At 37.3% G+C, this 24,470-nt stretch overlaps 1 protein-coding gene and 1 long non-coding RNA gene across 3 annotated transcripts in view; one reads left to right on the forward strand and one right to left on the reverse strand.

Annotated features, from left to right (window-relative positions):
* Positions 1 to 14,862: 14,862 nt before the first annotated feature.
* Positions 14,863 to 23,168, reverse strand: LOC107078624 (uncharacterized). 2 transcript variants are annotated; one of them, XR_001479575.2, is made up of 4 exons: positions 23,080 to 23,168; positions 18,998 to 19,046; positions 16,781 to 17,079; positions 14,863 to 15,074 (listed from the first exon to the last, which is right to left on the reverse strand). It is a non-coding gene; the product is annotated as an uncharacterized lncRNA (long non-coding RNA). The 2 variants fall into 2 exon arrangements; XR_001479574.2 differs by lacking the exon at positions 14,863 to 15,074 and adding an exon at positions 15,738 to 16,247.
* Positions 23,169 to 23,197: 29 nt separating this feature from the next.
* The window catches only part of gabbr2 (gamma-aminobutyric acid (GABA) B receptor, 2), a 341,109-nt gene continuing 339,836 nt past the window's right edge, over positions 23,198 to 24,470 (forward strand). Inside the window, exon 1 of the mRNA XM_006635781.3 lies at positions 23,198 to 24,294. Within this exon, the coding sequence (XP_006635844.1) occupies positions 23,983 to 24,294 (312 nt within the window). The 5' untranslated portion in view covers positions 23,198 to 23,982. The remainder of the gene's footprint in view (positions 24,295 to 24,470) is intronic.

Consider the following 24,470-nt stretch of genomic DNA (forward strand, 5'->3'; position numbering starts at 1 on the left):
TAGCTCATTACTGCTCTTATCCTTTTGCCTTAGCAAACCTTATGTAAAAATATGACCCTCCCAATAGATTATAGTGCCTTGTAAAAACATTCAGACCCTTCTTCCTAAGGTATCCCATTTATAGGAGTAGAAAATCATGCAGAAAAAAATAGGTAAAAATAAACTTTTTATTTGAAATTTGAATGCTCAAACTGCAGACTCCTAAGGGTAAAATAAGTTACAGTAACTGTCAGCAAAAACTAAAAAGAACAAAATGAAATATATTCATGGTATTATTATTGAAACCCATGAACTCAATATTTGGTGGAAGCACCTTGGACAGCATTTCAAAATTTATTGGTCTTCATGGTTGAAATTTTGCTGGAAATTCATTACTTGACTGAGGGAACTTTCAGATTTTTTTCCTGTGAAATCATGTGAACTGCTTTGATTGCACAAAGACAGATCAACAAAAGGTATTGGAAAAAAGAAAAAATGTAATTGCATATTAATAATCTCTTTTTTTGTTTTTCGCAAACAACTTGGAAAAGGTTTTGCATCAAATATCAATTGTTACTTCAAATTGTCATGACAGTAAGCTTTTTAAAGTTACATATGTAAGGCACTACATATACTGTATTCTGAACTTGTGCATCTGTTTAATTTGTAGCGTTTCAGGATCTTAAAATATATTCTTTTTAAATCATCATTTCAATTACTTTGATGATTTGTACCAGACTGAATGAAAACTCTTCAAGGCCAAGTCAGTGATGAAAAAGGAAAAGTTTCAGACCAGATTCCCTCACCTTGAGGAATGCATCTGTTTAATTGAAATCCACAATTAAGAAGATTTAAGAGCATAGTGCAGCTTAACATAGATCAGCAAATATTTCTAGGGAAAAAAGTAACCCCAGAAAGTAATATTTCACATATTCCTGCTGAGTAAAAAGTCTTTAAGTATTGATTAAACAGCATCGGCCTATAAAACATTGTAGTGGGAGAAGAGAATGACCTATATCCAGCCATTCAAAACTAGTGCTTTGAAATATGACTATAAATGCTTCTCCACAGAAGACATAAAACTTTCTTTGAAAAATATGGAATGGATTGAGACAGAGATTGCAACATACTGTATGAGAGTGTTACCATAACTAAGACACCAGCTGCCCTATTATAAAGCATTTATTTGTACAGTGCTGCAGGTACTGTAATACAAATAACGAGACATTAACAGACAAATAACAGACAGTGCCTACCTGCTGAGGTGTTTGTTCCAATATGACATCAACACATTGCATATGGAGTGGGAGACGTACTGTAACTGCCTGTGTACTTTGTCATTGTTTGCAAATGGATATTTAAGTAGCTAGAGGGATCTCCTACCTGCAATGCTATGAACTCTCATCAAACATGGATAAATACTGCACATCAGATATTATCATTCTAACAAATTCACCATTGCCATTATGAGCAAAAATGAAAATCTTTCTTTTGGAGCAGGTGCACATACTGTACATTAGGTCAGTTCATTACACCGATTAACACATTAGAAAGTCACAGGCCAGCAGCATGTGTGACCACTATTGGAAGCAATACAAGCAGCGCATGTGCTTTGTACCAGGTTGCAGATGCTCTTTTGTGTCTGGAGAATAGGGCATCTGCAGCATACTGTAAGCCACAGTCCCAATTGTGTCTCACAAGAAAGCCAGTGTTGCATGAGGATGTGTGTCGTCTTACTGGGATATTATCTACCACAGGAAGGGCAGTTCAGGAGGTCCCAGGACTTGGTGACTTAAATCTGAATTCTGTAACAATGAAACACTCCTGTCCAGATCAGCACACTTGGACCCCCCTTCCCCCACCCTTGGTGAGATGTCATGACTTGTGTTCTCCCAGATTTTGGCCTATCATTAAAGAACTGCGTTTGGCAATAACATCTTGCTAGATTAGACGGTACGCGCTGTGAACACCACAGATGGTGAGCAAGAATGCGCTGACTTAATCAAACCTCCAAAATACTGATGGCATTGTTTTGCTACATGGGGCAGATTAAAAACAAAAGAAATAAAAGGAGGGATTTGGCCCATCTAGCCTGTTTGTCTGCTAATACTTTAGGTAATTGATCCTGATTTTCCTTGAAAGAAGTCAGGGTATCAGGTTGGGTAGCTTTTTCCATGTTCCCACAAAGTGAGAAGCAGCATCTCCTTCTCTCAGTCTCTCAGGCACTGCAACAGAGTTTTCACTTGTGTTCTCTGGCTCATGTTTTACTGTTGATTCTCAACAAGTCCACAGTCAGTTGACTGTCAGTAGCTGTGAGGATTTTTGAATCAGGTCCACTTGCAGTCTTCTCTGTTAATTACTAATGGTTCTTCAGCCTTTCAGTATAGGGCATTCATTTAAGCCTGTGAATCGATCTGGTTGTTATTCTCTGGCCAGATTCCAGAGTAGCAGTGCCTTTTATGTAAGATGGTGGAACATGATTTTGTAAATGTGGTTTAACTAGAGCATTAGGCACTTTTAACACAACACAACACTCCTTGATTTAAAATCTATGTTATTTACTGTATATTTGCTAACATTTTATTTGCCCTTTAACAGCTTATCTATTTTAGACAATATAGGTAAAAGATGTACAAATGTAAATACTTAAGATAAGCTATAATAAAATATCCCTAAAAGATTTTCAGATGTTTAAAATCAATTTTGGAGACACCTCGAACATTTTCAGAGGTATCTTTAAATCATTTCCAGGAATCCTGAAATATACAGTACTTTTCTTGTGGTTTTCATTTGTATGCGGGCCATTTGTCAAATGCCAACTGCTGCTTTATCAGCTCACTCCTGTACTGTGCTATTGGAAGTAGTAGGAAGGGTAGACAGACTCTTCCCACCAAAATGAGCCATTCATCTTTAAGATACAGAAGGATCCGTTGTGACTGACAGAAGGATAGTTGAGAAGGGACATGACTGCAAGTTTGCTGAGATGCGAGATTGTCTTGACCAATCAATCCAAAGCTATCCACAGCAGTGCTCTCAGATTCATTTATAAGTATTGTAGATAACTTCCTTTTAAAATGTACTGGTTTCAGTGACTTAGAAAATAACTTTATTTTAATGTCTCAAATTTTAAAAATCTCCCTCTTCATTCTAAAATAAACCGTATTTATGCATTCAATTTTAGAATGCATTGAAGCTAAGCAGGTGTGAGACCTCCTGGGAAAAACTAAGGTTGCTGCTGGAAGAGGTGTTAGTGGGGCCAGCAGGGGGCGCTCACCCTGTGGCTCATGTGGGTCCTAATGCCCCAGTGTAGTGACGGGGACACTATACTGTAAACTGTAAAGTTATACTGTAAACTATACTGTAAACTATACTGTAAACAGGCGCCGTCCTTCAGATGAGACATAAAGAGGTCCTTACTCTCTGTGGTCATTAAAAATCCCAGTGTGTTTCTCGAAAAGAGTAGGGGTGTAACCCCGGCGTCCTGGCCAAATTTCCCATCGGCCTATATCAATCATGGCCTCCTAACAATCCCCCTCTATAAATTGGCTTCATTACTCTGCTCTCCTCCCCACTGATCGCTGATGTGTGGTGAGCGTTCTGGCGCACTATGGCTGCCATCGCATCATCCAGGTGGATGCTGCACATTGGTGGTGGTTGAGGGGAGTCCCCATTACCTGTAAAGCGCTTTGAGTGGAGTGTATAGAAAAGCGCTATATAAGTGTAAGCAATTATTATTATTGTATTTAATGAAGAATTATTCAGAAACAACATCTGGTTTATTTTAAGATATTTCACGTACATTTCAAGCTATCTTTAAATACCACTTCAAGCAACTCTAAATATAATTTAGTTTATAACAGGCGTACACATGCTGACATTCCTTCTGCAGAGTAGCTCTAGTGTTTGTGTGACATGTGGATTGTATTTGATTATCCTTATGTTTCTGCTCATTATTTTCTAATATAAGTTGTTTGTACTTAAATTATATTGCTTTGACTGGGATTAAGTTTCGTCATGTGTAAAATGCGTTTATTATTACAAAAGTTCAATGTGTCCATATCAGAATGGGAATTTCCATCATACAGTTCAGTAAGAATCTTTTTTTTTCCATTCAGTGTTCAAAGTGGTAATTACAGTACTTGTCATCATGTCACTTGTGCTAACTTCAGATATTAAATGCAAAATGTCTCTTCAACAAGAGCTTACATATTTGCTGTTCACAACCTGCATGTGGGCAATTTCGCAAAGTCTTATCAGTGGAACACCTGCTCTCTGCTTGATGTTTCAAGCTCACCATCTTAATCTGAAAGACTTATGTTTGTATTAAATGTCTTCTTCCTAATTAAAGGAGAGACTAACTTTCTTTTACCTTGTGGTACCACCTAACCCTTGAAATAAGAATCTGGACAACCTTCCAACACTTTCAAATTTACTGTACAAAAAGAAATTGATATTGTAAAATAAATCTAACTATTCTTTCTTTAGAATGTTTCACGAGATATTATGCAAATCAGGTGTAGCATTTAGCCTTGGAAATCAGTCACAGGCTGCTAGTATTTTAAAGAAGAACTATGTTTATGCATATGAAAGGCAAAGTTACCTGATGTAACCTATGATTCATTCCAAATACTACTGTAAGTGTTGTCATTTTTGTTTAACATAGTGACTTTCATTGCTTTACAATAAAACAAAACACAAGAGACAGGGACAAAAACAAATAGATTCAATTAAACAACTTGTTCATCTTTTTTCATTGCAGCAGTCTATATTACAGTCTGAAAGATTGCTATAGAATAGAGTGTCTAAGAAAAATGGCAATGCATGTGACCTCTTTTTGGACACTCTTCAACATACAGTATACTGCAGATGGTGTATGAGTATCTTGCATAGAGATTGTTTCACTTTAATTAGGCTTTTAACCGATGATAAGTTCAATTGCGGGTTCAGATTTTGAGCTTTACGCTTGGTTGTTAGCGAGCTGTCAATAGAAATGAGTTCAGAGATACAGTAGTACTCAGAGTGTCTAGAAGTGTAAAATCTAAAAGACACAGAGTGTAAAGTGGAAGTTAGCTGGGCAGCACTTGACAGAGATGGACCTGGAAGTTAGAGATCACACTAGCCGTCTTAAGAGGAATGGACGTCTCTCATTGTTTTGTATCTATTCACCATTTATTATTATGCCAGCAGCCATATCACCTTGCAACTCCCAAATGGCAACGTATTGGAGCTCAGCAGGTGTGAGCCTAGTCAGTACCTGGAAGGTTGCTGCTGGAAGAGGTGTTAATGGGGCCAGCAGGGGGCGCTCACCCTGCGGTATATGTGGGTCCTAATGCCCCAGTATAGTGACGGGGACACTATACTGTAAACAGGTGCCTCACAAAATGTAAAACCGAGGTCCTAACTCCCTGCGGTCTTTAAAAACCCAGGGTGTTTCTCGAAAAGAGTAAGGATGTGACCCCGGTGTCCTGGCCAAATTTCCCATTGGCCCTTACCAATCATGACCTTCTAATAAACCTATGAATTGGCTTAATTACTCTGCTCTCCTCCCCACTAATAGCTGTTGTGTGGTGAGAGTTCTGGCGCACTATGGCTGCCGTCGCATCATCCAGGTGGGGCTGCACATTGGTGGTGGTGGAGGGGAGTCCCCATTATCTGTAAAGTGCTTTGAGTGGAGTGTCCAGAAAAGCACTATATATTATTATTATTATTATTATTATTATTATTATTATTATTATTAAAGTAACTTTCAAAATCAGTGCGTTCACAGAAAGGGACCTCTGATCTTTTGGGCTCTTAGAGTAAATGTAGGTCTTTATCTGGAAACAAAATGTGAAAATATTTTCATGGCACAGTTGTCTATATTTGATCTTTCTGAGACCTGAGAGCTGTTGGAAACTGCCTCAGTGGAAGGATGCAAATCAAGAAGGATCCCTGGCACCAATTTAAGCATCCTGGATATATGTTCTCCTATATGTTTAAGTTTGTGATCTATCTGATCAATGTGCAGTAAATACAAATGCAATCAACATTTCTAGCATTAAAACATTAATTGTGTTAAACCAAGATACAGGCATGCACTCTGGCATTTGAAGTGAATTAAAGAAACAATTAGCCACATTTATTATGCTGAAACAAGTTTCTAATGATTAATTTGAGATAGCATTATACATTTTGTCTATTATGAAGCTGTGAAATTTGGTCATAGATCACTGTGACTTGACTTGTGCACAGTGTTTTAACTACCCTATAAAATCTTATTTGAGAAGTAAATCAAATTAAATGTTTTTGAAGATCACACCTTGTAGTTATTTGCTGAATGCAGGAATTATAGAAATTAAGGTTCTGTGTAAGTGTATAGTACAGACTAATATCTGACAATTAATAATTTAAATATTTAAATCTTCCCACAGGGAAGATTACATCGAAAGGGTCCTGTCCATTCATCCTCTCTGCCCAGGATCTGTTTTGTTTTTCCAGTAGTTTATTGATCTGAGGATCTCATTCAGCCATTTTTGAAAGGAATCAGCTACAATAATGCAGCTACAGTCACTGCTGTGACTACTCTCTAATATTTAATAAACAAAATTGGGAAAAAAAATCCTTCATTCTGGAAATCATAGACAAAATCATTCACTTTTCTAATATTGTAATAAGAGAGGGAATTTTAGTCTTTAGTCCTGGTAAGAATCCATTTTGTTCAGTGAATGTCCAAACCTCTTAGCACAAAATTGTAGCATTGTTTTAAAATGTGCAGCTCAAAACAAACGGGGTAAATGAATGTGTCAAAATGCACTATGGCATAAAACCAATTTTTCTGCTATGTGTCACAAATTATATTGTAAAAAACCTAAGGGTGTAAAAGATGCAAAATAGGAAGCTTATTAAATCCATATAAAAATCAAACCAGAATCAAGTTTTGACAGGAGCTTGCTATGCAATGAAATAATCAGTTCAGCCTCAAATTGGTAAATATCAAGCGTGAAGTGGCATGTGCTCTTTAATTTTAATTTTCATAAAAGAGTATTACAAGGCAAGTAAAAATGTATTAACACTAAATAACACAAGTGTACAACACACAATGTTACACAACATAGAGCAGCTACACTGTTGTTGGACATTTGTCTGTGACTTCCATATCCCTACCTTCTACATACATAGAATACCCAGAACTCTACTCTTATAATCCACTGCATATGGAACACAATATCATGGGCCAAAGAGAGAGCGTCCGAATAAACAAAATGGATTCTTACCAGGACTAAAGACTAAATTTCCCTCTCTTATTACAATACCATACACCACTAAAAACTGGAAAGTGAATGATTTTGTCTATGATTTCCACAATGAAGGAAATCATGATTTCCAAATAAGACAGGGAGGTCTCTTATATAATAAACTGATGGGGAAGAGGAGCCCTCTCCTGGCACAGCTTCTGATGATGATGGGTGAAGATGATGTCTGTCTTTTTTCATTCTGCTTGTTCATACCCTTCTCTTTGTATATATGTCTGTTTATTGTGTGGTCCATTCATACAGTATGAAGGCTGGATTAATGACCTCCTGTGAATGGCCCAGTCACTGTTGTATATTTATTCTGTAATATGGTGATCGTAATGATTTAACAGTGAAGTTAATTAACCTAGGTCAATTATTAGAACTTCTTTTGATTATCTGTATCTTCCTTATGTTTACTTACGTCAATGGCCTAAGGACAGCAAATACAGCAGAACAATACTCATTGTCTCAGGATGGAAAGTAAAACCATGCTAATCCCAGCTGAAACTGAGCTGTCCCCATTTATTGCAACAATGTTAAAGTTATAAAATGTTTCTGTAAAACATTTTTTTTTTAAATTGTACATAATTACCAACATGTACACGGGCCGGCACGGTGGCTCTGTGGCTATGGATCTGCACCTGTGGCTGCACCCCAACGGGTCCTGAGCAAGGCCCTTAACCCCAACTGCTCCAGGGGCGCTGTATAAATGGCTGATCTGAAACTTCTCTCTCCCTGCCTGTGTGTCTCATGGAGAGCAAGCTGGGGTATGTGAAATGACAAATTCCTAATACAAGAAATTGTATATGGCCAATAAAGGGATTTTATCTTAAGCGATATATACACATGCAATGAAAAGTATGCTGTTCTCTAATACGTAATGTTACTTAATGTGTCCAGTTTCTGCGGCATTCCATCAATATTTTAAATCAGATTTTTTTTAAGAAGACTGCAATCAACAGGCTCTTTAGAAAGCTGTCAAAAGGAATGATGCACTGCAGCACAAGGAAGACATTTTGCTAGCCAAAGGATCAATGCTAATCCACTTCTCTGTCATGCTAATTATTTATGTGCATAATTAATTGTAACATAATCAATACACATCTCCCTTAAGCAAAAAGTGAAAGCATTTAAAAGTTGTGACTTGTGGTCGAAATTATTATACAATGAATACGTTACATTGCGTGAAGCTGTTTTTTTCTGCTTTTCCTTCCAAGTGTTTAAGACGCATTGGTTTGTCATATTGCTGCTTTATTTGAACGTAAAACTCAGAAGTCTTAATGTGATGCTTGATGTGGGAGCTTTATTCACATATGGTTTTTTAAACAAAGTTGAAATGTTTGAAAGAAAAAACCTAACCTGGACTCATCACAAAGTGTAAAACTAATTAAAACATGAATCATTGTGAGGGTTTGGATCAGCCATCCGTGGTAGAGAAACGGATCTGTACCAGGTCATGCAAATAAACAAAGCACTCTACTGAGCAAAAGCTTCAGAAGGAGAGAGGGGGATCAGAAAAAATACTATATGAGGCTGAAATGTGCATGGTCCTGGTTTTCATTGAGGCTCTTCATTTTAATCAACCCTTGTTCTCTGCTCTGAATCACTGTCTCTCAAATGGAGTGAACTGTTGAGAAAACCAAAAAGTAGTATTATGCTGGTATAAAATGAAAAAGATTTACATTCATGACCACTTGTGTACTGTTTAACGAGATCTTATACGGTATAAACAGACAAATGTTGTTTAGGACAGCTGTCTGTGGCCTGCCATGTTTTGTAACATTTTTTTTGTAGCATTACATATATTATAATTAGTATAATATGGTTAGAAAATTTAGGGTTCTTTGTGCAAAATATGTCTTGCCACTGAGACAGTTTTCAAAATTGATTTATGACGACTCAGAAAATAGATTACATGTTAGAGCCATGAACCCATTATTACTCTTAAGAATCACAAGAATATGAGCAGCCGATCAACTGGAGGCAAGCTGACCAGAAGCTCTGAGCATATGTACAAGTCCTAATGCTCATTCACAATAAGCTTCTCTGAGAAATTGCAACAAGAAAATGACATCTGTTTTGGCTCCAGTCATTTGAGCCTTTACAGGTCAAATTTGTATAATGTGAAATCTGATAGTATTATCTGATTGCACGCTTGTGAAGGAGCCTGCTGCCACATACGGTATAAAATGCACCCGAAAGCTTCATTTTGTTTCCCACTTAAGATAGCTGTTTTTGTACAGTATATGCCTTATTCATATAATAGTATCTTTTGTGGTACTTATTGCCTACTAATACTATTCAATAAAGCAATAATTGTCAGCTGAGTGTTTCTATTACAATTTAAGCATTATTCTAGTAACCAAAAATTCACTAAAAGACTACAGGTATTTGAGCGTTGCCTAAAATATTAATGTGTAAATTTATTTTGTCTGTTGATCATATTGAATTATGCCTGTGTCATTTTTTATACAATTTTAATCATAAAGTGTAAATCAATTGCAAAAAATACGCACTATGTTGTATTTGAAGAAGAATCTTATAGTTTGGCTAGAGTTAACAGCAACATCCTTGTAATGTAGAACACTTTTATTCCGACAACTTTACGATTTCCACTCAGCTTGGTGTAAATGCCACATAATTCCTTTTTTTTTTTACAATAGCATACTTCCTCTAATGATGGTATCCAAGAGACTGAATTTAATTCTGGACATTTTTTAAGCATATTGGAATGGTCACTGAGCTTGAAGATGGGATTTTATTGCAGTCATTCCCCTAGCTCATGCATTCTCCCTGTTAGCACATTAAGCCATACTGACTGGTATGGCACAGTAGCTAGCAATACTGCCTTGAGGCACTGGGGCCCAGGGTTCAATTCCAGACCTGGGGTGCTATCTGTGTTTAATTTGTATGTTTCTTCTAGGTGCTCTGGTTTTCTCCTACAGTCCAAAGACATATTGGCAGGTTAATTGGCTTCTGGGGAAACTGGCCCTAGTGTGTGAGTGTGTTTGTGTCTCTGTGCTCTGTAATGGATTGGTGTCCTGTCTGGGGTGTACGCTGTCTTGTGCCCAGTGCTTGTCAGGATAAGCTCCAGCTCCTTAATAACCCTGATTTGGATAAAGTTAGTTAGAAAATGGGTGGATGCTTTTCTGACTTGCCTGTTTCTGTTTTTGACTGCACGAGGGTGTGGCTGCTGCACTGTATTTTTCTGTCCATGTGTCCAGAGGTGGTTTGGACAGGCATTGGTGAAGCAGCACTCATGGAAGAAAGACAGATTGTCTCCCTAGGGACGGTGTGAGGTTAGCAAAATAACACAAAAAAGGGGACAAAACCACAGCAAAATGATAAATGTGACACTGTGCACCATGGCATCCAGGCTGGGGTTCCCCTGTTTAATGGGGTCCAGCCTGGGGAAAAAGAACCACTCAGCACAGCGGTAACCTGACTGGACTTACCCTATTTAATGGGGTGCAGTCTGGAAGAGCGCAAAGCCAAAACAAAATAAAAACTCGACGTGTGAAAAAGGTCTGCCTGTCCCGGTAGAGATACATGACAGGACAGGCAAACAGAAAAAGAAAATAAAAAGAAGATAAACGACGGCCTTATACTCGGTTACAATCCCTCCGGGACGGCCAGTGGAAGTTCCTCCCCATCTGGGGTTGGCCCTGCTCGTCCCTTCAGGGGGTGTTCACAATTTTGTGCTTGATGTGGAATTTGTCAAATTCTATGATACTGTTAATTTATTTTGTTATGGTGCATTTTGCATGGGCGTGTTCAGTGTGGAGGAGCCCTGGATGAAGGGCGACGCATGACTTTTAGTAGCCACAGCTGTTCTGGCTGCCGGAGGACGAGCCACAGCTGTGAGGGCTCTAGAAAGGCACACTGAACACGCCCCTGCAAAAAGCACCATAACAAAATAAAATTAACAGTATCACAGAATTTGACAAGTTCCACATCAAGCACAAAATCGTGAATTTCGTGAAAGCACTTTATATAGTTGCCATGGTTTTGAGAGTTTGTGAGAATGGTGACGTGAACTGCCCCTTCCTGCGCACTAGTCACTGTAATGACTATTGTAATAAGATGCACTAGCGAATAAGTACAGGTTGTGCAGGAGACACCTCGCCTCGGAAATGTTCGAACGTGATCTGAAGACAGAGTTAACAAACAAGGTGTATTTGTTGACAAAACCATCGTAAAGTCGAGAGCAATATTTCTATTTCTATCTATCTAGATTTAAATAGATGTATTCACAAGCCCGTGTGTTTAGAGTGTCATAAGGCTGCTTCACCTCACCGGACGTTTTGTTGCCTCGTTCTGAATCGCAGAACATTGCGCTGTGCATACCTGAAAATTTCATCTATTCATCTATTTTGTAAATTTTACACATTACTGTCTCCATTTTACTTTCAGCATGGTTAGAAATGCACTCATCAGTGCCAATTCTTTTTAACCCTAAAATATAAAAACAGTGTTTTTACTCCGTTACTACTACTCAGTATTAATTGTAACCAATTTACAATTACAGTGCATCTGACAGTGCAGGACACATCACAGCATTCCAGGTTTAGTGAATATAGTCAACCCATTTAAAATATTTTTTTCAGCGATACTAGTTATTTACCCAACGATTTTTTAATATTATGTCCTATCAAACGATACTGTTTTCTGCTTAAGGACAAAAAAATTATAGCTACTTGCTGTTTAGGCAAAATTAATAATGCTTTTTAAATTTTTCTTTGTATAGGAAGAGTGGGTTAAGAGTTAGAGTAAACTAGCACAAACCCAAATATCCTATGGCCTGATATGACCTGCAAAGCTGATTTTCAGAAAGGTTCTGGCCCGCAAACAATCCAAATTAAAACTGGGATTATAGAAAATAAAAAAAAAAACAATTTTGTAAGTGGCTTTAACTTGTGGCTTAAACTACAGTGACAGAAAATACGCATCAGGCGCTACTAAAGAATGTGTCTAGATAGGATATCCAGAAAAAAAATGTGAAATACTGTACCATTAGGGGTTACAATATTTTATAGCAACTACTGCATTCCAATTAATTGTTCTAATATGTTTTAAATAATAACTTTATCATTATAGTATAATTTAGTTAAGAAGAAAGCAAACTTCTACTTGCGAAACATCATTTAGCAAACCTGAATTTACATTGATCTTCAAAAATGTGATCACAAAAAAGTTAACTATACCCATGAATATAATATGATACAATACAATACTAATCAAATCTTAGTGACTCAATGTCAGGTATTCCTGACATTAACATTTCATTGACGGGTTATTAACGTTTAGTCCTTTTTACACATCCAAGGCTAAACTTGTGGTACTATAAAATCCAGATCAACCATAAATTTAAAGCAAATTGGCTGACATACAGTATCAGTAGATCACCACAAAATTGTTTCTTTATAAACAAAAATAGCATGAAAAGAGTAGATCAGTGCAAGTACCTCCCATCCTGTAAAATGTGGAAATTACTTGTTGAGTTAATTTGGAAAAAGGATTGAGTGCTTTAGTATTATTTATGGAGTACAGCTTCAATCAAACAAAATTCGATGGCTGCAAACTTTTACTTTGTAACATGATTCAAGCAGTCATGCATATTGAGCTGCATTCAGGTAGAGTTGGTTTTAAAGTTGAGTTTTGTGTCTGAGTAGGCACGTTTCTGTTAACACATTCACACAATGAAGTGTTTTATAAAATATAATTCCGATTACATCTTAACCCTGAAAGGCCAAGAGATTGTAAAGGATGATGAATGCTTAATCAATAAGAAACGATTTATCAGGAGGCTGGGAGCCTTTATTGCTTGTATAAACTGTTGTTCTGAGAGCCTCTGCAAGGCAGTATAGCCTGTTTTATAAACTGCAACTCACGAAAGACTGCAGGCGGGTAGCCAGTCATGCTACACTGAGATTTATACAAAAACTGACAGCTTTAGTAAAAACTGCTCCCTTAATTCTGACAGGTTCAGCACACATGAAAAGCGTTTGTCACCCCAGTGTCAACCTGAAGGAGTCCATGCCAAAGACGATGCACTTTTAACTACCAAAATGAATTAAAATAGGAGCAAAAAGCTCTATCCGAACCAAAAAAAAGGATGCCTCAAGGCTTCTTAGGAATTCTCCAGTATTTATCATCCAGGGATAGCAAACAGCACACTAAGGGATCTTCTAATTTCTATTCTCTGAACATCTGTGCTTAAGCTTCTTGTCTTTATCAAGATGTTTTTTTTTGTTTTTTGTTTTTTTGTATTGTGCTCTGATGATCAGAGGATTGTTTCACACATGGAAAAGCAGTTCAACACTAATCCATCATGATTTTCTCACATTTGTGGATTATTTCCATTTAAATGATCAGTGTCAGGACAAAAAAACAAACAAGAACATAATTCATGGCATAATGATCTTCAGAGTCCAGTACATTAGGGAGGTAAACTAGTTTTTAAGGTTATTTTAACAATGTTCATACAGCACCACTAACAGTGACGTATTTAATATGTGCAAAATAACCAACACATTTTACAATGCAAAACACAGGGCATCTGTATGTTTTATTTCACTTGTCTTTTTGGAGTGTTCACCCAGTTATGAAGCAAATGTAATGAAATACAAGTGAAATGAAATATTAGCATTCATGTTCAATTGGTAGAAAAGTTTTCTTCTTAACTCTACCTAAGCTATGTTAAAAGAGCACAGCTTCATTTCAGTTTCCAGCAAAAAGGATACATTATCACACCCAAACTCACACCCGAAGAAGGCTCCTCAGCCGAAACGTTGTTACTTCTCGTTTCAGCATGGAATAACCTTTAACTTGTTCCTTTGTAGCCTATACATGCTAACGCAGCTTCCTACTTGAAGATACATTATCAGTCTTTTTCCTATAATTAGAAAACTAACTTGTTAACTGAAAATATATCCATTTCCCATGACATAGATGGGTGATATCTTTCTCCTCGTTCAGCTTCATGGTTATTTTGACATTATAACATTGATCATGTTTCAGGAGTGTTTTGGGTTTGATGGGATTTTATCTACCTCTGCCTTATATTTCTGCATGTACCACAAGATAACTGACCAAGAAGAGACAGCAACTACACATGGAATGGGTGGCATCTCACCCAGACCAATGCAACTTGCAGACAAATATACAGTACTATGCATGCACTTCCTTCTGAAGGATTGTAATCACTATGTAAAACATTCACAGTCCATGGTATGTCAACTACAAAGTACTGGTGTAGTGACTATCAGAAACGACTTGTTCCTGGCACAAGTCAGTGGCTTACTATACAAAGCAAACATGTTATTTAACCAAACAGTTTTCTTTTCTATGTTCTATTATAAGACCTAAAATCTGTGCTTCTGTTGTAACTGACTCTGTAGCAGCAGTCTCTTTGAATGAAAGGGTTTCCAAAGAGGATAATCAAAATGAATAAAGTAACATTTAACATTGTATTATATACTATGGTATCATGCTAATGAAAAATGTGCCATCCCCAGTCAGGAATCAGGCCTTCATTGATGAATTTGAGAAATAATAAAAGTAATTATTATTATTTGTATTATTATTTTTATAATAATTATTATAATCGACCTACCTCTTTATTTGATTGATTTAAGGAAAGCGTCCATACTTTTATCTCGCATATTCTCTACAAAATTCCACACATGTGTTCTTTAGGCATCAGCAGGATTCACATAGAGTTTTGACTGCCAGACTGTCATATAGATAAACAATGTAGAGTTTTCTCCTTTGTTTGGCTTAGACCAGTGGATTTATTTTTCTTTATCTCAGCAGTCAAGTCTGGTAAGATAGAAGAATGCAAGATACTATTTCCATTAAGAAAGCAGTGGTAATTCTTTATGAACAATATATACGGTATTGTAACTGTGCTTACAAATAAATGTTCCGGACTATACTTTTTGTTACGGAGTGATAGCAAAACTGAACCACACATCAGATAAAGTATTATAGGCCTCTGGAAGAGGGATGAGTGACATTTGTAATGGTCTGTAGCTAATGCATCTCCCTCAGAATAAACAATCTAAATAACCAGGTGTAGATACCCAATGCTGAACACATATTGTTTCAGAGACAGAATGATCAAGAATGATTTTTCCCGAATACTTAAATTGTAACCTAATTTATTCACTCATTGATTGTCTATCTATTTGAAAGTAAGCTTTCCATTTTTAGTTTTTCATTTATCCATCCATTTTCGAAACCCCCTTATCTGATACAGGGTTGTGGGGGGGAAACGGAGCCCATCCCAGCAAGGACATGAGGCAGGATAACACTGCATGGGACACCAGTCTATTGCAGGGCACACACAGACATAGACTCACACACACTAACACTTGATTCAATTTTCCCAAAAGCCAATTAACCTACCAGTACTGTATGTGTTTGGACTGTGGGAGGAAACTGGAGCAGATCCTTAGCCACAGAGCCACTGCACCGCCCGAGATAAAGGTTTGAAAAATGTAAAGAATTGTGGAGAGGTGAATCCTGCACATTTTGGAGCTGAACAGTTTAAAATGTTCGAGTATAACATTTCAGTTACAGTATAAACGTTGAAAAAATTCAGTTACTGGACACATGCCTGCTGAAGGCCAAGGTCAATATATTGTTTTTCTGACACATGCACTGTTTATCTGAACATGTTGCAAGTCCTAAAATGCCATTTTAGTGTAATTGTTATCATACATTTTACATACATACTGTTGCCTATGACAGCAAAGCTTTTGTACCAGGGGTACTGTATATTTTCATCCAAAACCTTGCATCATCTAGCACCTTTTTCTTTTGCAGATACAGCAAGCTTATTTGACCAACACCAGTAGTTGTTAACAATGGTGTCATTTAACAGTAGAACAGTTTGGGAGGAAGGCTGTTCTAATCTAGCACATCTTCTCTTGCACCCTTTCCTCGACTTTAGCTTCATCACTGTAGCAGCTCCCAGGTCTCTGGTTTCCTCTGGGAAGTGAGAGGGGTTGTAATGAAGTCCATCTCTGGCTAGCGCTGTAGTTGACTCTTCCAGGTGAGCCAATGCCAAAGTATTAAGTATGCTGTCCTTTAATCTTCCTTGTCTAGTTCTGTTAACATCGTAATGGAGATTCTCCAAACTATCAACAAGGCTGTGATTTATGCAAAAAACGTAGTATTTACCAACAACAGCTACTGTATGAGAGGGTCATGTGCCATATGGAGTTTTCTTGGTTGAACATGTAATTGTTGTTGCAGTATATTGATGTACTGTACATACAGGTTTTGTGCTTTACCCTTTATTGGTTCAGGTTCAGCAATTTGCAAAACTGATGCCTTTAGTGAAGAAATAAAAGGCTTGCTGAAATGTACAGTCCCACAAAGGAATAACGGAGAAAAAAATGGTAGTATAGCTATTACATTCCTATCATGTTTGACTTCTGGTCTTTAGAAACTGAAACGATGTATAGAGTTTTGCACCATGAAGTTAAGGGGGGAATGAACAAGCAGTGAAAAAGGCTTACCTGTCAATGCTGCAAATGCAAGAAAGTCTTTCAATCAGTCATCTGTGATCTCATCCATCTCTTTCTTGAAGAAAATCAGGGTATCAGCTTTCAACGAAATGGCTGGGAGGCTTGTTCCAGACTCCCACAGCTTTGTGCAAAAAGTTGTCCTCTTGTTAATTTTAAATTCATCACCCCCTTTGTTTCCATTTGTGTCCTTTAGTTCTTGTTTCACTAATTTGAGGATGTCCATGTGATTCACTTTGTTAGTTTTCATTTCAGTCACTTTGGCCAGGCTTTGTAAGAGATCCTGAAACAGACTGATGCAAGTATAAGATATCCATATTTTCACTTTCTTTTTGTGAAGATATGTATATATTAAAGCAGACTAGGATAATCATAACCAGCATAAAATTATACTGATCTACAGTATGCATATGGAGAACTCACGCACCAGTGGAAAACTTGCATTAGGGATGAAGTAGCCTTCGGAGATTCCCGCTTTTTAGTTGTCTCAGATGCAAATCATTGTTGGTAATTTAGCTAAATGAACTAAATGTAATTTAGTTCAATGAACCAGAAAAATGACTTGTTTGCCATCTTAGAAGATTCATCCTTAAAATGGCATATCAACCTCACTGCATTTGGAAATTAAGAAATTTAATGTGATTTTCTTGACGTCATTTTCCTGCACTCTCTCTACTTCCCAATTTATTTGTGGAATTTGCTCCAATTTGTTTTGCTAGTTGGATATGAATTAATTAGTCTAAAACTTCATAGTTGACATATAATAATGGATAACAATAAACTTATGTCTACAGTTTGGCCAGTTCTACTGAATGCATAATTAAGGGGGTGTTTTTCAAAGTCATGTTTTCCAATAAATTAATTAAAATGTATGAAGTGAAGTTTTTTTATCCCAATTCCCATGGTTATAACTTTTCATTTCAGAAGTGTGATAAAGCTAGGTTTAAGTAATAGTATTATATGTTTTGCAACCACATCTGTTGATATACAGCACTCAATAGTTAGTGTCTGATAGAGGGGCTCTAGATTAAAATATTTTTAACTGGTACAGCTGCACGTGTAAATGGAATACCTTTTTTGCTTTAGTATGAGGCTAGAAAACCACAAAAGGTAGGAGAAAATGGGACATAGTGGTATAAAAATCAATAGCATCTCATACTGTATTTCAGTACTGAAACCAAATAATGGGAAAAGTAGAATGGGAAAAATCAATTGATTTTTCACTACATTAATCAGAAATCTTTGTTTCACATGTCTCACTGATGATTGATAACCAACAGCCAACCATCCTAATCTCACAAGGGTTTTTGCCAGACGTATTCCAACAACAACAATCTCATTGTACAATTACATAAAAGCTTTGAATTTATTACCTCTTTCAGGGTAATTGTCTTTTTTTCTGTTTTAGAAAGAAGTTGTGTCCAGCATTTCTATTTATTCCTGCATGCTCAGAGGTGGCTTTATCTTGTATCCTTTTTCTGAGTCCTGCCCACTATAGATTTGTTTATATTGGTTCAATGCAGACCCACAAAAGACTTATTGGTAGCCTTTGACAAGTAGAAATATATATGCTGACCACTCAGATGGAATGGAAATCGCTACAGTACCTCATTCATAACAACTGTGAAACAATGAGACGGATCTTTTCAGATCATTTGAACCCTTTTCAGTCTGTCGTCATGTAAAAGATTGCATCTTGAATTTACCTACATTTTCATGAGTAAGGATAGATTTTTTTCACACATGATCATTTTTCTACTAAAAATGATCTGTTTTTAATTCTGTTGTTCGGGTTTTTCTCAATTGTGAATACAAAGAAAACTGAGGGTATGACACTGTAGCCACTTGCTCAAAAGTCATATCAGCAAATCAGTATCACTAACCATGTACAGTATGTACAACTTAATTCCAATCCTTCTTCAAACTAGCTTGGCCGATGTTTTAACATTGTTAATGACAATTCTTACTCTTGAATTTCTTCCTTTTCTTTACATACAGTTCTTGTTTACCTTTTCAATTTTTCTTTTATGGAAATCAGCCCCCAACCCCCTTTCATTTAAGAAGCTATTGCAATTATTTGGGCCTATAATCAAAATGCACATCATAGCCTTGAAAAAATAGCAGCTCAGCATTGATACGTTTTGCTCGTCCAATGCGCAATATTCCCTTCAATTGCACATTTACTCTCTCTTGACACCATATGGATCCTACCTTAATGAAACTGTGTTCATCCTTGGCAGCCCACAGACTGGTTAGATTCCTAGGGGAACACAGCATTAAAGGATATTTCAACGACAAACAGACACAAGGATTAGTGTTATTGATGGTACCCCTGGGAACACTATGCCACTAATAGGGGCAGTGTTTCAATGATAGGCTACCCAGGACTTCTACACCTTTGACTGGAGCTCCTCTGAAATAAGAACATTAGAAAGGTTATAATAATAATAATAAAAAATGTTATTTTAGATAGCACCTTTAAAGGTGGCTTCTCAAAGCACTTTACAGGATGACAACAACAATAAATAAAAAGAATACACAAGATAAAACACAATTACAATACACAGAGGAGACCATAGATGGTGGTACTAAGAAAAGCAGGGGAGTGAATAATGGAACCAGTTAAGTAAAGGCTTTTCTAAAGAAGAAGGTTTTGAGTCTGGATTTGAAGGAGTTTAGAGAAGGTGACTCTCTGAAATCCTTGGGCAGGGAGTTCCAGAGCTTGGGGGCAAAACAGGAGAAGGCCCTGTCACCCATACAATGTAGATGGGCTTGGGGGACAGTAAGGACACCAGAATTAGAAGAGCGAAGGTTGCGAGGTGGGGAGTAGGGCGATAATAGTTCAGACAGGTACTGAGGTGCCAAGCCATGCAGAGCTTTGTACTGTAGGTGAGCATGAGGATTTTAAAGTCCAAACAGAATTTGACAGGAAGCCAGTGCAAGGACTCCAGGATAGGAGTAATGTGACCATTTGCACTAAATCTGGTCAGGATTCTGGCTGCTGAATTTAGGACATACTGCAGTTTGTTCAAAGTAGATTTAGATACCCCAGCAAGTAGAGCATTACAGTAGTCAATTTGAGAGAAGACAAATGTGTTGATCTGCTTTTCAGCCACAGTTAGCGATAACATAGGACGTAGTGTGGAGGGCATCTATTTTATAGCATGGCAGCCTATTTGGTAGTCAGTGGTTAATTAATGCAAGCAACTCATTCAGCTCTTTCTTAATGTGCTTAGCTTCAACAACATCACTGGGTAGTTTGTTGCAAATTCCCACAACCTTTCTGGTTTTTAAATGTATGTCTGAATAGTTTCCATTTGGAACATCTGGCTCCTGTTTAATTGTTGGTTCGCTTCACTGTTCAAGACTAAAAAAGTTTCATTCCTTCAGTCTGTCAGTTAAGGACATTTTCTTTCAGTCTGCATCTGGTAGCTCTTCTCTGGAATGATTCCACAGCAGTAGTATCTATTTTATAACATTGTGACCAACAGTTTATACAATATTTTAAATGAGGTTTTACTAGTGTGTTAAGAATTCAACATAACATCCCTTTTTTATTTAAATTCTATGCTTTTAACTATACATCCTCGCACTTTGTTTGCTTTACTGCTTCCCTACATTGTCTGGAAGATTTAAATCATGTGTCAACGTAATAATATTAATATCATATATCATAATATGTATTCATAGTTCACCTTTTTAATTCTTTTTCAGATTCATTTGTTTACCTCTACAGTATTTGCTGTACCGCCTAATTTGGTATCATTTGAAAAATGTAGTCAGCTAAGTATACCGAAATCTAGAGATTGATACAAATTGAGAAAAGTATTGGTCCTAGTACAGATACCTGAAGTCCTCCTCTAATTACATCACCCCTTATATGTGTCTGCTTTCTATTTAATAACCAATTCTCAATCTAAACACTGAAGTGTTCCCGAATGTCTACAACCTGCAATTTGAAAATTAATATTTTATGGGGATAAAATCTTTTTGAAAAGTCTTTTGAAAATATGAATACTGTAACTCGTATCATAGGTCTGAGTGTACCTTACTCCGGTGTTGGTTAGGCAAGATACTGCTAGCATTACTGAATTCCTGTTGATTATTTCTATATAGATGATCCACCAGGTTAGTTCTTATGATTGTTTCCATTACGTTACATGTAACAAATGTCAGATGTTTTGGTGTGTAATTTATTTTTGTAAGGTGTTCTCACTCTTTTTATGGATTTGTACTACATTTCCGATTCTCCAGTATCTGGGTGCTGCACCTGCCTTAAGCGACTGTTGGAAGACCTGCCAATGGCTTCTGAATAACATCTTTTGTTTCCTTGGGTACAATTGGTAAGATACCATTACACCCTGGGGATTCATTTATCTGAAGTACTTCTAGTATCTGAAACTTCTAGTATCACTCTCACTCTTCTATCCTAATACTAATACAAAACTTTGTCCTTCTGCTGACTGAGGTATATTGTTTATTTCTTTCTTAGTGAATACCTGAGTAAAATGCTCTTCTAGTACATCAGTCAACTCCCTTTCATTGTCTGTAAGTTTCCTATTTTTTGTCCCTTTTATATCTAACTTCATAGTAAAATGTATACATCCCTACCGTTTATATACACCATCTATAAAATGTTTTTAGGACTCCTATTTTATTCATCAGGTTGTTTACATCCTTATAACGCTATACATGTAAAAAACGTACAGAATAATATCTAGAACGGACATTTACACTGTAAGTTCTGTTGTGTGAATTTATCTTTAAGAATTTCAATATACATTTATTAATTTAATGTTTGCTTTATTTGATGTTAGGCGCCAGAGAGACAGCTAGCTTCGGAGCAGAACATCTGAGTTTGCAGGTGACAAGAGATCGAAAAGGCAGTTGAATCGCTTTAACACTCCAGGGACAGAGAGATCTTTCTACGAGTAGAGTGTGAAACCATATATTCTGCAACTGCCGCACTTACAAAACGAGTTTTTAAATAAACGTATTCAGAACACAGATTTCATTTTCGAGAGATGAGAGAGGATCTGTTGGTCTCTGCTCTTCTGAAGTGGACGCGCATCTTAATTCAGCACCTCGGATAGCAACCTCAATGCTCTGCCTTTATTGTCGGAATAGCCCTTTTCCTATCATTTCGAACTGCTTTTCATTATTAAACATAAGTTGTTCGCTGTTTTCTTTGCATTAACAGTGTATTCGTTCTTTAGTTTCAAAGTACTTAAATCTTAAACATTTTCGAAGGCATGTTTGTACATAATTGGTAAGATATTTAACCAAGAAAGGTTTAATTTAGTACCTTACAATTCTACAACAAACCTCAACACATATTTCAAAAACACATTCAACAAAAATTCAGTGTTTTTCGTATATTATTGTTCGTCACCTAAGCTAAATGGACGAAACATTCATTGGTTATCATAGGCATTAGACATGTAGTAAAATGTCTGATATATTTTCTAGAAAAATAGGGGTAAAGAATTATGACTGAGATGGCCTTTTCATTTTATGATTATGACTATAATTTACTCATATCATGGTCTGAATGTCACAATTCCTAGAAAAGTGTCCAGTTATCGTGAACTGCTAGATGGCAGTGTTTGTATAAACCAGAGCCTTCTAATTATACCCTTGCGTCTGGCAATTTAATAAAAAACGCTTTTCCATCACACAGATGCTTCAAAATAATTTAAACCATTCAGGATTTATTAATTTAAACCTTCAAATGTTTAATTCAAGTCAAATTTTAAAACAACGTTCGTCTGGTAAAACTGGTAAACATTTTTGTCACAAAGCAACTGTCCATGAACATTTTGGGTCAGGTGCATGCATGATAACCTGTTACCATATCTGATAATCGGATATAATGGAAATCTGTAAAATTACGCTTTTGTAAAAGAGAATGTAAAATATCCTAACAACATGAACTAATCAGAGCTTGTGTGAGTGCTTGTCTGGAAAATGTTCAGTATCTGGGTAGGAACAGTTCAGTTGAAATCCATTCTTAGTTACTAAAAAAAGACCATATTACACGCAGTGATTCAACACGGTGCTCTTCTGCGTAAACAATAGTAGCTCTTCCCAATACGCTGAAACCGTAGTTTACCATGCGTGTCAAACAGCCAACGATGAGGTACGGGTCGGTTCGGACTGCGGTGCTGTACGCGCTCTCTGATATCTCTACTTGAACATGAAATCTAATTAAAGGCGTTTAGGTTTACGCGGTGACATTTTACTAGTCTATTATGCCAGTAAATAAAAAACAATCCAAGACGCTATTACAGTACCTTTCTCTTCTAGGCAGCTGGTGATTGCATGGGAACGGGTACCAACAGTTCCCTCGAGGTTTTTTTTTTTAATCTCCTGCACAGCTCGCTCTCTCTCGCGCGCTCTGATCAGCACAGGCACAGAAGACCTGTTCAGAAGCACCAAGACAGCAGCAGCAGCAGCACGACTCAGGCTTGGAAGGAACGGACTCGATCACATCTCCTCACTAGAGCTGCTGCTGCTTGCAAGATTGCTTTTTACTCCCTTTTAGTAACAGCGTTGAATTGTCCCCCCTCTCTCCTTCAAAGAAACAGGGCACTGGCAGGAATGCAGTATCCGCACTCTGATTTTTTTTCGCCAGGAATACTTTCGGATACGGGATTCGTTTGCATATCCAAACACTCTTACTGCAAGTAGTTCAATAATATTGCTTCTTCTTTTTTTTTTCTCCCCTTCATCACTTTGGATTGTGATGTACTGCCCTGATTGTGTCGGTATCTGGGAGGTGAAAGGAGGGATCGAGTTGGAGAGACTTACAGATTAGCACATACTGTACTGCTGTGGATCACAGACGGCAAGGAAGGGGAAGTGAATCTCTTTCGTCTGTTCACATCTGTGAGAAAATCCCCGTTTTCATCACATCGTCACTGTTTTTTTTTCTTACATCTGGAAGGTGCTTAGGGAGAATCATACCGAAGCGCCATTAAAAGAAGATTGCACCTTACCGTGATACCCTCACCCTAAAGAAAAGGATATTTTGATTGCATCTCTGCCTTCGGCTTTTGTTTTACTGTAATTCTGTATATATATATTTTTTATTTACAGTTGGGTGTAGGATCCACCATAAACGCGCAAAATAGGAACAGTTTGCAATGCCAGGGCAGTGAAAGGGTGCATCTATTCCGTCGCCCTGTTCAGATAGCATGGCTTCATCCCAGAGGAAATGCAGCTTGGAGATGATTGTGGTGTCGGGATGCATGCTTCTGTTTATCTTGGGATTCCGACCTGTTTTTGCACGAGGTTGCAATGACAACGCTGGGCACAATTTGGACAATGCGTGGTATGCTAAAGACGGCAAAGAGTTGCCCATCATGGTCTTGATGCCGATGAATGAATCAGCGCTTATGAGCAGTATCAGTCAAGGGATCGACCCCGCTGTTCAGCTTGCCATTCAGCATACGAAAGAGTCCGGGAATTATTCTTTCTCTTTGATCCCCAAAATCTACGACACTGAGGTAACTCGCAGTGTTCTGTTCATTAATATGTCGTTGGTGTTGGTTGACGGTTACAGTCATGTCTACATGATATAACACTGGCGGGGAACTATGCATGCACGATGAACTGCCAGTGATGCAGGTACGGTAGATTCATGTGGAAACTGGATTCTGAGATGGGTTGGTACACCTGCGCT

This window comes from Lepisosteus oculatus, chromosome 10, assembly GCF_040954835.1.
Source record: "Lepisosteus oculatus isolate fLepOcu1 chromosome 10, fLepOcu1.hap2, whole genome shotgun sequence".
Lineage (NCBI taxonomy): Eukaryota > Metazoa > Chordata > Actinopteri > Semionotiformes > Lepisosteidae > Lepisosteus > Lepisosteus oculatus.